The 16,679-nt window shown below is 50.3% G+C and overlaps 1 protein-coding gene across 12 annotated transcripts in view; it reads right to left on the bottom strand.

Annotated features, from left to right (window-relative positions):
- Positions 1–975: 975 nt before the first annotated feature.
- AKAP13 (A-kinase anchoring protein 13) overlaps positions 976–16,679 on the bottom strand; it is a 312,203-nt gene continuing 296,499 nt past the window's right edge. For 11 of the 12 annotated variants that reach the window (XM_045296492.1, XM_045296493.1, XM_045296494.1 and 8 more), the window contains 6 exons: positions 16,241–16,311; positions 15,744–15,788; positions 11,313–11,360; positions 9,246–9,671; positions 6,315–6,651; positions 976–5,390 (listed from right to left, as the gene is read on the bottom strand). In XM_045296492.1, coding sequence (XP_045152427.1) covers positions 5,341–5,390; positions 6,315–6,651; positions 9,246–9,671; positions 11,313–11,360; positions 15,744–15,788; positions 16,241–16,311 — 977 coding nt within the window. In that variant the 3' untranslated portion in view covers positions 976–5,340. The remainder of the gene's footprint in view (positions 5,391–6,314; positions 6,652–9,245; positions 9,672–11,312; positions 11,361–15,743; positions 15,789–16,240; positions 16,312–16,679) is intronic. The other variant, XR_006680703.1, reaches the window with a different exon arrangement.

Raw genomic sequence — 16,679 nt, 5'->3', positions numbered from 1 at the left:
GAAATGTCAGTGGTGCTGGGGGGCAGTGAGTGGGTGAAAGGAGACCAGTGTTTCCCTGGCTTGGAGCAGGGGCAGGCAGCCATCACCAGGGCTACCGACGGCTCTGAGAAGAAATCTGTGCACTTCCAAGTTGGCAGAAAAGGCAGGCAAGACTCAGGGCGCCCTGAAGGGCTTTTCTTCCGAGGGCTGGTGGGAGGGGCAGGAAGCTGGCACGAGACCTCAGCTCTGCCCACATGCTTTGGATGACTGACACTAGGTGTCAGCTCCCCAACACCCAGTTGGACTTCAGGGTCTTTTTACAAGACTTGGAGAAGTAGGACGCACGCCAGCAACTAGGGGAGGAGCTGGGGTTTGCTTAGCCAGCAGGCCAGTGATGGGTGGTGTGGAGGTTACTGGGCTGTGATCTGCAGGATTAGCAGTTCAACACTGTCCAGCCACCTCTGAGGGGCAAGATGAGGCTTTCTGCTCTCTTAAAGAGTTACAGTCTCAGAAACACCCAGGGCAGTTCTACCATGTCATACGGGGTCCCTATGAGTTGGTAGTAGGTTTCTTGAGAACAGTGGGTCCCAATGGAGACCATGCCAGCCCAGCCCAGCCCTGGGGAGCTGCCCACCGGCAAGGGTTTCCTCCTGGAATTGGTTCTGGCGGCTGCTCTTGTTTGAAGGTGGGCTGTGGGTGAACGTTGGCAAAGGAAAACGAGCCTTCTTGATGTGGTAGAATCTATCAGCCGAGGGAGCTGCAGCACAGACTTCTCTGGGCATCGTTCCGGTTCTGTAAAAACTCATTGACTCTCATGCGATCGGTCAATCCACCAATCAGCCCCCGAGTGTGGAGCCAGGATCCCCGTCGTCTTAAAGGGGGCAGAGAGCGTGCCCCCAGCAGTGCGTGAGGCAGGGGTGGTCAGCCCCTCACCCAGCACACTCTGGGCACTCTCCCCAGTAAGCCCACAGGGACGAGAGTAAATGGCAACAAAGGTTAGGACTCAGAGGAAATTTATTTTGTAAGGGCTGAGGGGCACTTTACAAGAGTTTGAAGCTGATAACTAAAAAGGAAGATAAATAAAATACAAATCCAGTATGTTGTGCCAAAATTCCAGGAAACACACTGAAAAAAAAACCCAAAACAACCCACCATCTTTAGTTTAAAACTGCTTCACTTTGTACATAATTACAAATTAATATACAGCATGTGGGTTTTGACCCATCCTTTTCTTTAATAGAATTTAGCACGGAAATGCTCACATAGCATTTGAACACCAAGAAATGAAAGCAGAGGTATGAGGTGTATTATAATTACCCTCCTGCAGGTCCTAGCGCCGTAGGACAAGTGCACCCCACACGGGTGACTTAAACATAGGAAACCACAAGGCTGAACTGTATCCACAGGCAAATCACGTAACGGGTCCTGGCTGGTGCTTACATGTTGCCCATTCCAGAAGGGAGGCTACGAAGCCACGGGAAGGCTAGCTGGGTGAAGATGGGAAGTGGACGGGCCGGTCTCCTGCATGAGCCAGGGAGAGGCAGCTGCCTTCCCGTTTGCTACAAGTCCGGTGGCCAGGACTTCACAGCACAGGCTGGGCTGCAGAACAGGCTGCAATGTACAGGAAAGCTCTTAGCCAGTGGGGTTTGCCCATCTTTAGATCGTGGTGTGACAGGGAAATAATTCATGGGCTGTCTGTCAACCTTTTGACAAGTTAAATGAGAGAAGTTCGTGGAAAGATGCCTCTGTTTTCTCCTCGTCCCCCTTCCCTCCTTGCATGGCAGCATTAAAATACTTTTCATTTGAGAAACCTGGCCAGCAGGCAGTAGATTCCAAAACTCTGGATAACTAGGAATGTTATGCTACACTGAAAGAGAGAAATATTAAGACCCAAACCACAGCAAACCCTTTGCCTTGCTGTCTCTGAGGATAAGTCAGTGCAAGGCTGGATCGGGCCGGGGGCCTTGGCAGACGTGGCCATGCTGGAAGGCAGTGGGGTGCAAGCTCTTCTGCCAGGGGTCACCACTGCTCTGACTTCCCGCTTCATGGGACCTGCGCAGGCAGGGCGGAAATGCTTTTGCACTGTCCACTGTCACCTCCAGGGCACCCTCTTTACGGCCATGGACCCCACTGTCCAGGAAGGCCTGGCCCTTGAGGCTGAGAGGGGCCACAGTTCAGAGTCAGAGGGTGTTTACATATAAACCTTAAATACTGGGATGAGAGAGCACGTAGGGGGCGGGGAGTAGCCTTACAGCTAAGTGTACAAAGCACTTTGATTGACAGCAGCTTCTGGGTTCAGTTCTTACTGGTCAGGTGCAGGTTCTCGCCTTCATTTAAGGAAGGCTTAGTCCCTTACATCCACCCCACCAAGAAAGGTACCAACCACCCGAAGAGAAAACGCGCCAAGGGATGACATTTAGTGGAATCACCCTGAGACATGGAGGGGTGGGGTGTGGGGTTTGTACCTTAAAAACAAAGTAAAACAAAAGCTCACTAGCGATTTCTTGCCTACAAAGAGCTCTCACGGGGAAGCAATGTTGGCAGAGGCCGGAAGATCTATGGCAATTGACTCGCTCACCCTCTGCGTTTCAGAGAAGAAAAGCTCCTTATTTGATTGTCTCCTACAAAGCCAGCAGTGAGAGCAGCTAAAGTGCGTGGGGCCGCCCATCCTGCCCTGGGGCCCGTGGGTGGGCCCAAGAGGGTCTGAGAGCAGAGGCCTAAACCCTTCTGGGGGGGTGTGTGGGTCTCTCCAGGGGGCTCTCTCCAAAGAATGCTGACAAATGCCCTCCAGAACAGAAGCACAATCCAAGTTGGGAGACACCTGGCTCCCAGCAGGGAGAAGGCACCTGGACCTGGATCTGAGTCCCCACCAAGAAAGCGCCCTTCTCACAGGAGGGGGAGGGGATGGGGGAGAGAGACACCCAGGTCTCAAGGTCACAAGCAGTGAAAGCAGCAACAATCCCTGGATGAAAACGGGATGAGAAGATCCTGGAACTTTGTGAAGCCCCCTGGCACAGGCCCAGACCCAGGGAGGTGGGGGTGCTGGGAGCAGTCAGCCCCACAGCCTCCAGGCTTAGATGCAGCTGGGGTGGCGTGGTTCGCAGCCCTGTCTATCATATCAGAATCTGACCAAACTGGGTGACTGTTGGGGGGTGGGGGGGCACGCACACATCCAGTTATAAACTACTCTAAGCTACACGTGGGCCAATTGGGACACTTCAGAATCCACCCTACAGGTTGGGCTGGCCGGCCCACATCTCTGCAGGGAGGAGGAAGGCGGCCCAGGCCGGGGGTCCTACTCTTCCTGCAGCTCTCCTGACAAGGGGACAAGAATCCCCGGCCCTGCCCTTCAGGGGGATGTGGGGCAGAGAAAAGCCCAGAGCTGGGCTTGGGGGCAGAGCAGGGGAGCCCTGGCAGGGCTGGCTTTCGGAAAGAGGTGGATGGGGCAGCTTCACCTTATGTGGCTTTCGGAAAGAGGTGGATGGGGCAGCTTCACCTTATGTGGCTTAGGGCCTTGGGTGGGGTGGGGAGTGAATGGATCCTGGTTCCCAGAGAGAATCCACTGGCTTTGAAAACACTGGGACACGCGTCAGCAGATGTCTCCGACCAGGCAGGAGGCACCCCCTGACTACAGAACGAGGTGGTGGGAGCAGGGAAGGACATGGGGCATCGGGGCCTGGAAGGCACGTGGAAAGAGGTGCTTGCTGTGATGCCGACACATCTGCACTGATCAGATGGTCTAAACCGTTGGGTTGGGATGCTCATCCTGAAAACAATACACACGTGAAATAAATAAAACAACCTAAGCTAACATTTTAAAATGAGACCTCTCTCGAATAAACTGCAAGATAAATATCTCTGTCTGCAAGGCCAGCTTGCAATTCACCCATAAGCACCAGGTTACAGATCTGGCTGATTTTGTTCAGAATTCTGGTCCAAGGCCCCGTGCGCCTGTGGGGCAGGATACAGGACCCAGAAGCCAACAGCTGAAGCACACAACCTCCCAGGATGTCCCCGGGGTCTGGCGAGCTGAAGCTGGGTGGCAAGAAGGGCTCCCGGGGCCACTGCTCTTCACCAGGGACGCAACTGGCCTGCACAGTCAGCCGGCGAGGGGTCCACAGCCAACAAACCCCAGAGCACAGTGGGAAGAGGGAGCAGAGAGGCAGCAGAGCAACAGGAGACAAGACGGAAGGCAGCATTCCCGGCATCTTTAGTGGGGCAGGGTACAACTAAGAACTGTGGGCCTTCAGCGTGTTTTCTTTTGAAGAAACCAATTTTTGTCGCAGCCTCCTGAAGTACAGTGGGGCCTTTTCTGGCCAGTTCCTCTCTTGGTCTGTACTGGTGGACACCTATAAGCAGACCCACCTCGTGGCCAGGCATCCTGGCGTAGGGGCGGGACTGCAGACGCCTCAGAGTGCAGTGCCTGCCTGGTCCTGCCAGGCCCAAGGGAACCAGAGTGGGTGTGTGACAATGGCATGTGTGCTGGGGCTCAGAAGAATGCCAAAGGCCCTGGCCACTTCTGAAGGGTGACAACCAAAAAGTGTCATACCAAAGGGCTAATGGCAAGACAGTCTCTCTACCTCCCATGCGCCCAGACCATGTGGGAAGTCTTTAAAAGTCAGAATGATTTCTTCTGGATTTGACGATGAAATTAAATACTTTCTCTTCCTTCTGTTTCTTTTTTTAAATGCCTCCAGACTCTAAGGTCAAGGTGGTGCTGATCATGTGCTTCTCACACCGAGTCTTGTCTTAGTGGCTCTCACATGCTTGTTGTCACCTCTGCCATGCGGCGGCCAACACATGCTGAAGGGGGGAACCGCTGAGAACTAGCCACGACCGTCCACATGCTCGCTGGCCAGGGCCAGACATCCCCGGGGGCTGAGCAGAGCTAGCCAGACTGCCTGTCAGGTCTCCCTCGTGGATAAGCAAATGGGTCACTCACTGTACATGAACAAAAGGAGCCCTGACTCTGCTGCTGGGACAGAGCTGGGTCCCCGTGGCGACAGAGCGCACCGGGCTTGGACCTCACTAAGTGGTATTTTGGGAGACTTTTGGGTCAGAGATTCCTGGCGTATTCAAAACCATCACAGGCAAGCTGGGGGTGCTTCACTGCTGGCAGTGTGACAACCTTAACAGGGCCAGCTCCAACCTGTGGGGCCACAGCGGTCACAATTCATGGCCAAAGCACAGCCCGGCCCAGTGTGCCAGCAGGGCCTGCAGACACTCGCTCCTTCCCAGCAGGAGCCGGGCAGCTCAGGAGGCTCTGCTGCTGGTGGTCAGGCGCTTACACAGGCAGCGGAGGGGGGGCAGGATGGTGGTGCGTGGATCAGGAGGCAGTGGCCTCAGTGGAGAGGAGGTGGGTCAGCAGAAGATCTCTTCTCCCTCGGCTGGAACTGCAGAGGCAGGGCCATCTGGAAAAGGCAAACCAAGAATGAAAACCAAGTCCAGTAGACAAGGTCCTGGGAGGCGGCCTTTCCCTCGGCTGCCCGTCAAGTCTGTGGCGCAGGGGGAGGGCGGGAGCCCAAGCTGCTCTGGGGGTGTCGAGCTTCCTCCCACTCAGAGTGGCTCGCCTGCTGGGTGTCGATGCTTACTGAGGAAATGGGGTGACAGCCTCTGCTGCCGGATTCCCACTTACATAAGCACGAGAACGCATGTTTTTAAGTGTCCTTGTTCTGGGCCGTGGAGTTGACTCAGAGTGACCCAGGGACAAAGTGGAAGGGGCTCAAGGGCTTCCGAGGCTGGAGCGCCAGGCCTTGCCCCTCCCAAAGCCTCTGATGGGGACTAACTGCCGACCTTTCCCTTAACAGCAGATGCCTTAAACACCATGCCACTCTGTTTCCAAATAGACTTAGGAAATAGCCTCCCACATGGAAGGGAGAGAGTCATCCCAGCCAGAAGGACTGGAGGTCCCAGCCTGGTGGGGTGCCTCCCAGACCCAGTGACTCTGACCCTCTCTCCCATCTCTCTACGTTTCCGTTGCTTCGTTTCTCCGAGGGGAGATCGCTGGCTCATTAGCCACTGTGATGACTAAATTGGGTCTTGGGCAGTGCTCCCCAAAGGCTGGCTGCTGATGGCAATGGCTGCGCTAGGCCTCGACAGCAGGGATTGGCTGCCACAGCTGGACTAAGTGCCTCAAAGAAGGGAAAGCTGGGTTGTGCACAGTGAGTGGGCCCTTGAATATGGGTCAAGTAGCGTGCTGGCATTAAATCCAACCGAGCAGGTTGGTCTGGGAACAAAGATGACAATTCAGCTGCCACCCCCTCGCCGGGGCCCCGTTTGAGATGGCTGCCCGGGCAGTGTCCCCTTTGCAGACACCAGGCAGCCAGAGTCCTCACCAGGCTGCGCGCGGCTGCCTTTGCTCCTCTTCTTCTTCTCTTTCTTCTCCTTCGGCTTTGACAGTCCGAACAGGCGGCTGGAGGTGGAGGTGGAGGCGGGTGCAGGGGCCGGGCTGGGTCCCTCCGGCATTTTGCTTGTCTGGCTTGCGGAACTCAGTATGTGAAAAGGTCCCTTGTCTTTGTGTGTCCGAGAGATGCTGTTCCTTTTGGGGGACACTGTGGGTTCCGAGTCCAGTAGCCCTGACTTTGGCAGTGGATGTGTGGAGGTCAGCGGGGGCTCCTCGGCGCTGGCACAGAACGACGGAATCTTCATCACCTTCTGGTGCTGGAGGGGGACCTGCACAGGTGCAGGAGAGGCTTTAGCTGGAGGCTGGCAGCCCCCCATGCACCCATGCAAGAAGGGCCGGCCAACTCAAAACTAACTGTCTGCTGGGGGTCTACCCACGTCCTTGGGCTTTAGAAAACTCTATGTGTATGGCTAGAAATGGCTCCATCGTGTTTGGAGCTCTCCCCCAGGAGGAGCTACCACTACCACTGTTTATCATAATATGCACTTGAATCAGTATCATGAAGAATTGCTAGCTTGTTTATGGACTGACTGTTCCTCCACCCAAAATGTGTGTCAAATATCCTACCCTCAATGCCTATTTATGATCCCATGAGGCAATTGGGGGGGGGGGGGGTGCCTGCTATGATGTGGCAACATTACTGTAGGGAGTGTCTTATTCCCAAGGCTTCTGAGGTATAACAAGATCCATCATGCAAGTGAAAAGCAGCAAAGGGGAAGAGATGCCAAGTCCCATGCAGAACGCCCAGGAGCAGAAGCACAGAGACAAGGGGAGGGTAGAAAGGCTGCCTCTAGAGCAGTGGTTCTCAACCTTCCTAATGCTGCGACCCTTTCATACAGTTCCTCATGTGGTGGTGACCCCCAACCAAAACATTATTTTTGTTGCTACTTCATAATTGTAATTTTCCTACTGGCATGAATTGGGAGACCCAAAGGGGTCGCAACTCACAGATGGAGAACCACTGCTCTAGAGCAAGTGCCCCGAATTCCAACTTCCAGCCTCCCAGACAGTGAGAAAACAAGTTCTGGTTGTCAAAGTCACCCTCCTGTGGTGTTCCGGCTACTGGAAAGCAGAGGCATAGTGCATTTGGTGAGCCGACCCAGAAGGACATGCAGCAAGACAGGGGATTAGAAGATTCTTGCAAGCAGAGCCTGTAAGAGCCTGCCGAAGTTAGAGGGTGAGTGGAAGAGTGGCTCACGCCCAGGTCCTACGCAAAGGGAAACTGGGAAAGCCTGGCCTCAGTCGCTGGATCCTTCCTGTGCCAAAGCCCAGAGAATTCGGGGTGTGTGTGTGTGTGTGTGTGTGTAGAGATCAGTGGAGAGTGAAATGGGACCATTTGTGTGTGTGTGTGTGTGTGTGTGTGTGTGTGGAGAGTGAAATGGGACCATTTGCCGCTTTCCATCATCTCTTTGAAACCTCTACAGGGACTTCAGTGTGCCCCCTGTGGACAATAGGTTTAATTTGCTACTAAATGACGACGAGATGGGCATTTCGACGAAGAGGTAGGTCTTTGTGAATTCGGTGTTTCTCAAAGCAGGGACAAGCAGGGGGACTGCAAAAGCAGATGCCCACACTTTATCCTGGACTAGGGGCTACAGTTTCAAAGATTTTAATTGCTTCAAGGTGGCGGGGGGGGGGCGGCGGCGGCGATGAGTCATGATTTTCTTGAAAACAGGGTGTATGTAAGTTTGGGAACGTATGCTCTATTTAGAATGACCAGGGAACGTCACCAAACACACTCTTTCTCCATCACTGAAGTCCCCCAGGGGATGGCCAGTCAGTAATTCAGCCGAGATGCAGCCTGCCCTCCCCTTCCCCTCTCCCTCACGGGTCCTCACGGCCATTTACTGCTGGGCCGGGATGGGGCTCCCTATGTCCTTGGGGTGCTGCCCCATCAGCCTACAGGCTCCTCCAAGCCACAGAGTAGGGCTGCCTGCTCTCCCACACAGGCTGCAGAGGCAACCCTAGCCAGCGCTGAGGGGGGCGGGCAGAGGGAGATGTCAGTCCCCACTAAGTTCCATTGTCCCCATCAGCCAGTCAGAGCTGCCCAAAGGAAAGGTTCATCATCCCACCACCGGGCTGCCCTGCTTTCAGTGTCTTTAAATTAAAAAAAGCTCGGGGAGGAGACGAGCCAGTCAGGGTGCGATGCAGCAACGATGAAAAATACTTTCCTCTAGTTCCTAAACGCTTCCTCCCTACCCCCCACCCCCTCCACTATCATGATCCGAATTCTACCTTGCAAGTCTGGCTAGACCAGAGGATGTACACTGGTACAGATAGGAACTGGAAACACAGGGAATCCAGAGCAGATGAGCCCTACAGGACCAGTGGTGTGAGTGGTGATACTGGGAGCGTAGAGGGAGAGTGGGTTGGAAAGGGGGAACTGATTACAAGGAACTATATGTGACCTCCTCCCTGGGGGACAGACAAACGAAAAGTGGGTGAAGGGAGACATCGGACAAGCAAGATATGACAAAATAATAATTTATAAATTATCAAGGTTTCATGAGGGAGAGGGGAGTGGGGAGGGAGAGGAAAAAATGAGGAGCTGATGCCAGGGCCTTAAGCGGAGAGCAAATGTTTTGAGAATGATGAGGGCAATGAATGTACAAATGTGCTTTACACAATTGATGTATGTATGGATTGTGAGTTGTATGAGCTCCTAATAAAACGATAAAAAAAAAAAAAAAGCTTAAACCTCCGCTTCCTTTCTAGGGTCTCCAGCGCACAGAAGGCTCCTGACTGTCAGAGCCATTCCTGTGGCTGGCCCACAGCAGGTAAGGAGCAGCCCTTGGCTCTGAATGGCGAGTGGGGGTAGGTTGGGAAGCCAATGGCAATAGGGACAACACCTGGCTTTCATTACCTGTTGGCTCAGGCGCTCAGCATCTCTCCTCAGCTGCTCCTGCTCTCGCTCCAGCTGCTTCTGGGCAGCACGCAGCCGTTCCAGGTCATGCTGGTACGTGCCCTTCTTCTGCTGGAGCTCCTCCCGCTCCCTCTCCAAGTCCTGCTGCCCATGCTGCACCTTCTCCTCCCGCTGCACCAGCCGGGCCTCACGTTCCTGCAGCTCCCTCTCCCGCGCCTCCCACTCTCGCTCGCGCCGCCGCTTCTCCTCCAAGTGCTGGGCCTGCTGCTTCTGCAGGTTGGCCAGGTCCTGCCGCTGCTTCTCCAGGCTGCGCTGCTTCTCCTGCTCAATGAGGGAGCTGGGGCGGGAGGAGCTCCGCGTGAGTGCTCGCTCATTTAGCATCAGCTTCTGGTCCTCAATGTAGCTGTCCTGCTGTAACACCACCCCCTGCGGAGAGCAGCAGAGGAGGAGACTTGAAACTCCAGCCCAGGAGGTGAGCCCTCCTCCTGGCTCCACAGGGCAGGTCGCATCACCACTTGACGCTGGTCAGTCTACATGTACCCGGGGAAAGTCAGCAGTCGGGCTAATAGGAATGTCAAAGGTACAAAGATGTGACCACGTGATGACAAGAAGTCATCGGCATTGTCTGGGCTGGGGCCAGTGAGAGAACATCTATGCGTGTGTATGAGGTCGGGGAGGTAGGATGGCTATGGTCACAATCAACTCAAAGGCAAACAATAGATCTCCAGGAGGAGAGGTGAATGGAGTTGGAGACTATTCCCGGGAGGTACCATATATACTCGAGTATAAGCTGGCCCAATTATCAGCTGAGGCACTTAATTTTACCACAAAAACTGCATTTAAAATGTGCTAAAAAACTCGGCTTATACACGAGTATATATGGTACTCAACAGTGGCTGCTGTGGGAGGGCCACTGTGAGGTGCAGAATGTGAATTAGCCTTTCCTGTTCCTGGATGGCGGAGAGCTTATGAACAAGACAGATCAAGAGAGGTAACCTGGGGGCCAGATGCTCATAGGCCTCAGGAGTCACGATGAGAATTTCAGGCCGTGGGATGCAGTCACTAAGAGTCTCCAGCCTTAGAGGGCACTTCCTGATTGGGAAGCTCTTTGGATAGAAGTCTGGCCTTTCACCTTGAGGGACTGGAATGTCTGCTCGGAGTCCCATGTTGGGCCTGCCTCCTACATTTCTTTGTTTGTATCCCTTTTTTGTTATAAGAACGCTGCTCTTACAGGTATGCTTCCTGCGACTCTTGTGAGTCATTTCAGAAAACGGACAAGCTGTTGGGGGAGCTAGTTTGAAGTAGAGTCATGTGGATTCCTGAGCTTGCAGTTGGAACCATGAGGGTGGGAACGGAGGAAGGTCCCAAACTTGTCCCAGCTGGTCTCAGGGAGTGCTGAGACTGTGGCTGGCATCTGTTGACCAGGCCCCAGGTGGTTAGGAATGCGAGAGTGGCCACATGGGCACCTGGAGTAAGAACTTGACAGGGAAAGGAAGCTGGGCTTCCCACAGGATGCAGCTCACATATGGAGTGGGAGTTATTGTGCACCATACAATTAGCCATTGGGAACAGGTGGTTTTAGGTCTCTTAACCTGATTGGCACCACTGGCAGGAGTCACCATAATTTCACACCCACCCTAAGCACAAATTCAAGTGAGTACCTTCTGTGCTGTGTAGCTTGGCTATCAGATAGTACCTGTTGTCAACTACTTTTTCATCAATTCCACTCTAATAGTGTAGATAGTGAGGGAGCCCTAGTGGTACAGTGGTTATGAGTTGGGCTGAGATCTGCATGGTCAGCAGTTCGAAACCCCTAGCATCTACTCAGAAAAAAGACTAGGTTTATTACTACCATAAACAGTGACAGTCTTGGAAACTCAAAGGGGGTGGCATTGGTTTAATGTAGCTGGTACCCTAAGTACTTCATTTTCTAACTTTTGTCACCATGAGAGTCACTATCTCCTAGCATGGGGGCCCCTTAACTTTAAGCAAAGATGTAGGTCAACAATATCCCCTTTAAGGTGTCCTCTAAATAGGTAAGTGAAAAGTGAAAGATGAGCCACGTACCTGTAGAGTGCTAAGAAGTTGGTGGAGGTTAACAATGCTCTGGATGACCTGCAAAACACCAACAGGGAGACTTTATCGCACCATTTCACAAGTGGTTAGTTGCAAGATAATTTAAAAAAAATATTCCAAGGGGTGCTTGAATTTTAATGAATATTTTCAAATTGTAAGCAGTTATGAAAACCAGCAGGCATAGGTAGTGAAGTAGCAAACACACTGAAACGTACTATCAGAAATGATGCTTCCATCATCTAAAATGCCTGGCACAGAGATGGCAGACAGAGCAATGTAAGGGTACTGGCACCGGTGAGCACTGACCATGCCATGTAAATAGTATTTCCAATCAGTGGGAAAGGACAAAGTAGTCAATAAATTGACCAGTGAAAACTTGGTTCAATATGGGAGAAAAAATCGAGAACCAGGAATACCAAAAATAGACGTTAGGGCCAGGCGTGGCAGCCCATCAGATTCGACCAGAAAACACTCCTAAAGGTCAACAAACAGACCTTGAACTATTTACAGGCTTTTCTTTTTTTGGTCATTGTTTTTTTTTGGTTGTTGTTTTGTTTTCTTTTGTTGCTTTGTTTTGCTCTGTCTTGTTTTTTGTGCATATTATTATCTCTGCAGGTCTATCTAGATAAGATAAGCAGAATAAACAATCTGGAAAAAAAAACCAGGACCACTAGTTTCGGGGCAGATATGGGGGAAGGTGAGGTCGGGGAAAGGGGTGTTAACAAACTCAGGGACAAGGGAACAACAAGTGATCCAAAATCGATGGCAAGGAGGGTGTTGGAGGCCTGGTAGGGCTTGATCATTCAAGGGCAATGTAACTGAAAGGAATTACAGAAACCCCAAATGAAGGCTGAACATGATAGTGGGACAAGAGCAAAGTAAAAGGAAATAGAGGAAAGAACTAGGAGGCAAAGGGCATTTATCGAGTTCTAAATACAGGCATGTACATATATAAATATATATATGAGGATGGGGAAATAGATCTATGTGCACATATTTATAGGTTTAGTATTAAGGTAGCAGATGGACATTGGGCCTCCATTCAAGCACTCCTTCAATGCAAGAACACTTTGTTCTATTAAATTGGCATTCCATGATGTACACCTTCCCGACATGACCCTGAAGACAAAGTGAGTGTATAAATAAATGTAAAGAGAGCTGATGGTGCCTGGCTATCAGAAGATACAGTGCCTGGGGTCTTAAAGGCCTGAAGATAAACAAGGAGCCATCTAGCTCAGAAGCAACAAAGCCCACATGGAAGAGGCACACCAGCCTGTGTGATCACGAGGTGTCAATGGGATCAGTATCAGGCATCAAAGAACAAAAATCATATCATTGTGAATGAGGGGGAGTGCGAAATGGGGAACTAAAGCCCATCTGTAGGCAAATGGACATCCCCTTACAGAAGAGTCTCGGGGAGGAAACGAGCCAGTTCAGGGTGCAGGGTAGCAACGATGAAACATATAACTTTCCTCTAGTTCTTTAATGCTCCCCACCCCCCACTATCATGATCCCAATTCTACCGTACAAATATGGCTAGACCAGAGGATGTACACTGGTACAGATAGGAACTGGAAACACAGGGAATCCAGGACATATAAACCCCTCAGACCAATAATGAGAGTAGCGAAACCAGCAGGGTTACGGGGAAAGTAGGTTAGGAAAGGGGACCCGATCACAAGGATCTAAATTTAACTCCCTCACTGGGGAACGGACAACAGAAAAGTGGGTGAAAGGAGATGTGGGACAGTGTAAGATATGACAAAATAATAATAATTTCTAAATTACCAAGGGTTCATCAGGAAGGGGGGCAGGGAGTGGGGGGAATGAGGAGCTAATACGAAGGATTCAAGCAGAAAGCAAATGTTTTAAGAATGATGATGGCGGCAACAAATGTACAAATGTGCTTGACACAATGGATGTATGTATGGATTGTGATATGAGTTGTACGAGCCCCCCCCCTCCCCAAATGATTTAAAGAAAAACCAAAAAACTCAAGGTGAAATAAAAACAATTTTAGGTGGGGAAAAAATTACCCACTGATGACTGCTTAAAAAAAAAAAATCGGGAACCTGGTTCACATACAAAAGAAACAACTGTAAAAATGGCTTAAAATGTTAAATGTAAAACTGAACCGTAGGAGTGTGCTAGAAGAAAACGGAAAGAATGCTTTTGGATCTTAAAATGCAAAAGGTTTTTCACAGATGGCAGTGATGCAGGAAAGCCACAGATTCCCCCCTCCTATATTTCACTATAGAAGCATATACATATCAAATTAAAAGGCAAGGGCCAAAGGTGAACACAAAGACAAATGGAAAATAGCTGTAGTTTAAAAATGCTCTTGTAAATCAGTAAGGCAGAAAACACAAAACAAAAACATGTCTTAGTGGAAAACTAGGTGAGGAACAATTTAGAAAAGATGAGCTACAAAAAGCCAATGACATAGCTTATCAAAAGATGATCCATCCTTACTTGAAATCAAACAAATGGAAATTAAAAAGATCATTTGAAGTTATCGAAACAAAAGAGCCTCAGTAAAAAGCAGGACTATTCCATGCTGGTGAGTGGAAGGTGGGCATGGGCACCCTCCTACCTGACAGGCAGTGATAAACACCTCCTGTACAACCTCCTTTCTACAGAGTGATCTGGCACGCGGAGGACAGAATCAAAGAGCGGTGCAAAAAACGCACTCATGCAAGAGTGTTCTTGGCTGCATTATTCAAAAAGTAAAAAGTAGAAAAAGATTAGAAAGATTAAATCAAGTTATACAACACCATCTAGAGCTTTTAAACAGCTTGTTCTGTCAAACCGATTATGTGTTTCCAGAGGCCCAAAAAAACAAAACAAAAAACGACCAAGCTATAATGCTTTAGCAGTACTGATTCATATTGTGTAAACTATTTAAATACTGTACATACACATACAAACTCAGACAACCATGCTACACTGTGCAGACATAAAGGCAGTACGTATAAACATCAAATATACTTGCAGAACAGCAATGATTTCTGGGAAGTGAGAGGTGTGTTTACTTTTTAAAACTTGATAGACTTTCAGACATTTTCACATTTCCTACCATGGACATCTATCTATCTCTTATAAAACAAAAAACAATAATAAAAGAGAAAACTTAAGTTACTAGGCTGAGCTCCTTTAGGAATACTTTTTACTCCTCAGTAAGTTTATTCTTAATAAACCAAGAGCGAGGGCTGCCCGAGACCTGCTGACCCTAGCCGACTACCTACAGCGCAGAATGCACTAACATGCCAGGGAAGCACATTGGTCTCGAATGGTTTCTTACCTCCACTTCCTCATTAAACACGCGTTCAGAGGAAGAGGTTGACAAAAGTAAGTTCTACTAGCAGCTGATTTTCAAGCAGCAGATTCAGAGAGCAAACGGTCTGCCTGAGCTCAGGTGGATTTCACTTGTGGATAGAAATGCCTAAGAGGATTCTGCCAGGATCTCACCACTCTTTAGACCTCTATGACAAAGGATACATAAATCCATGTGCCCCTTAATTTAAGAATTTAAAATAAAGCTTCTCAGGGATTTAAGCAGTATGTTAAGAGCAAGAGAAAACTCAAAGATCATCCTTTCAGAGCACACTCTGGTTAGCTTCTAGCATGGGCATCACGCCAGGCTGCAGACACGGAAGCCACACACATCAGGAATCACAGACCTTGAAGAGTCTGGTTGGTGCAAACAGTGACCACTGAGCAGAGGAAAGGGGGGTTGTTAAAAGCTACTCAGAGGTGGCCTGGAAGACAGGCCTGATCACTTGCTGGGAAACCCCGAAGGGGCAGCTCTGCTCTGCACACATGGGGTGGCAACGAGTGGGCAGTGGCTTGAGGGGAGCGGGGTTGTTTCTTGGTGTGGTTCGGTAACCTTGATGATTAGGTAAGAGGAAAGTAGGAGAGAAGGGGACAGGTGGGCAAAGCCTATCTCCAGCAGCAGAATCTGACTGCTAACCAGAACACCAGGGCTTCTTGACAGCTGATTCGGGTATTTGGTGAAAACAGTTCTCAAAGCAGCACAAGAAATCCCAATTTATACTGACCCACAATCTCTGCCCCTGTCCGAGTTGTGTAGTTCTGGCTATGAGGTCTGCGTTCTGGGAAGGGTTGTTATTCATTCTATGCAGTGTGCCTGTTCCTGAAATAAACCCCTAAGGAGCCTCCACAGGCTCATGCAGAGCTAACAATGCAGGCTGATGAAAAGCCCTGGGCAATACCCTAACTGGCCAATTACCAAGAAGGAGTCCTGGAACTGTAACAAAAGGAAAGGTTAAAAAAAAGGGACAGCATACAGACTACAGCCCAAAGCTATCTTATTTGAAACTGCAAAGCAAAAATGGTACGGTACCCCTCATTCGACAGTGCTAAGAAATGCCACTTCTTTACAATAGCACACAAAGTCCTTACCTCACTGTTTCCTTTAAGCAGGAAGCCCAGGTTAGCATTAGCCCCCTACGGAACAAAGAACCGTACATTTAAAATAGGGACAAACACAACGTAAAACACATCACAGTGAGAGTGCTTCAGAGTTGGGCTGTGGCTTCCCATTTTCTTCTACCACGCCACAGAATGAAGAAGTGTGAAGCTTCAAGGCCCACGGTGACTTTGGTCAGGGAAGACATCAAGCTGGCTGGGAGCATTTAAACAGGACCTCTTACTGAAACTCGTGGTAGGGCCGGGTGTGTAAGCCATGTGCTCCACTCCCTGGAAAGGCCAAGCAGCCAATGAAATGGGAGTCTGTACAAGAGAATCTTTCAAAACAATCCGTACTGTTTGTTCTTAAACTCTGCTTTTCTCTGACAATCCAGAAGGAATTGAAAATAGCAGGCTGGGCACCCAACACAAGCTCCCAGATGTGAAGTCCCAGGGAAGTGTGGGGCAGCCAGCGTAGCTGAGGGCAGTACCTTCTTCAGTCCACTGTCTGATTCCGTCCTTCTGAGGTCCTGGCCGTCGTCTCCCTCTTCCTTCTCACCTCCTAAGTGAACACACACACACACACACACGCTTTTTTTTTTTTCATGCTTTGTTTTCCAGGTGGAGAAACAGACTGAAAAAAGAATGCAAAACACCCAAAGAGGTGTCTATTTCTATGCCAACAAGGGGATGCCACCTGGTAGCAGGTATGTGATGGATAATAATCATTTTACCCATGTAGGTGGGAAGGAAAACTCCTGTAGCTACAGCTTAACTGCGATCTCATGATGCTCTTTCTGGTTACTCACACTGAATGTGCAGCAGTTCTGGGGTGTTTCAGCAGCCACCTATGTACTTGAGCCAGGAGGCCTTCTTTTCGTGGGTGTGAGTCTGGATTGCTGGTAAAGGCACAGGAGCTTGGAATCATTT

The sequence above is a fragment of the Echinops telfairi genome, unplaced genomic scaffold (assembly GCF_000313985.2).
Source record: "Echinops telfairi isolate 266 unplaced genomic scaffold, ASM31398v2 ScPeMD7_7409;HRSCAF=8447, whole genome shotgun sequence".
NCBI lineage: Eukaryota > Metazoa > Chordata > Mammalia > Afrosoricida > Tenrecidae > Echinops > Echinops telfairi.
Note: the sequence above shows the minus strand (reverse complement) of the source record. Positions and strands in the feature narration are given on the sequence as shown.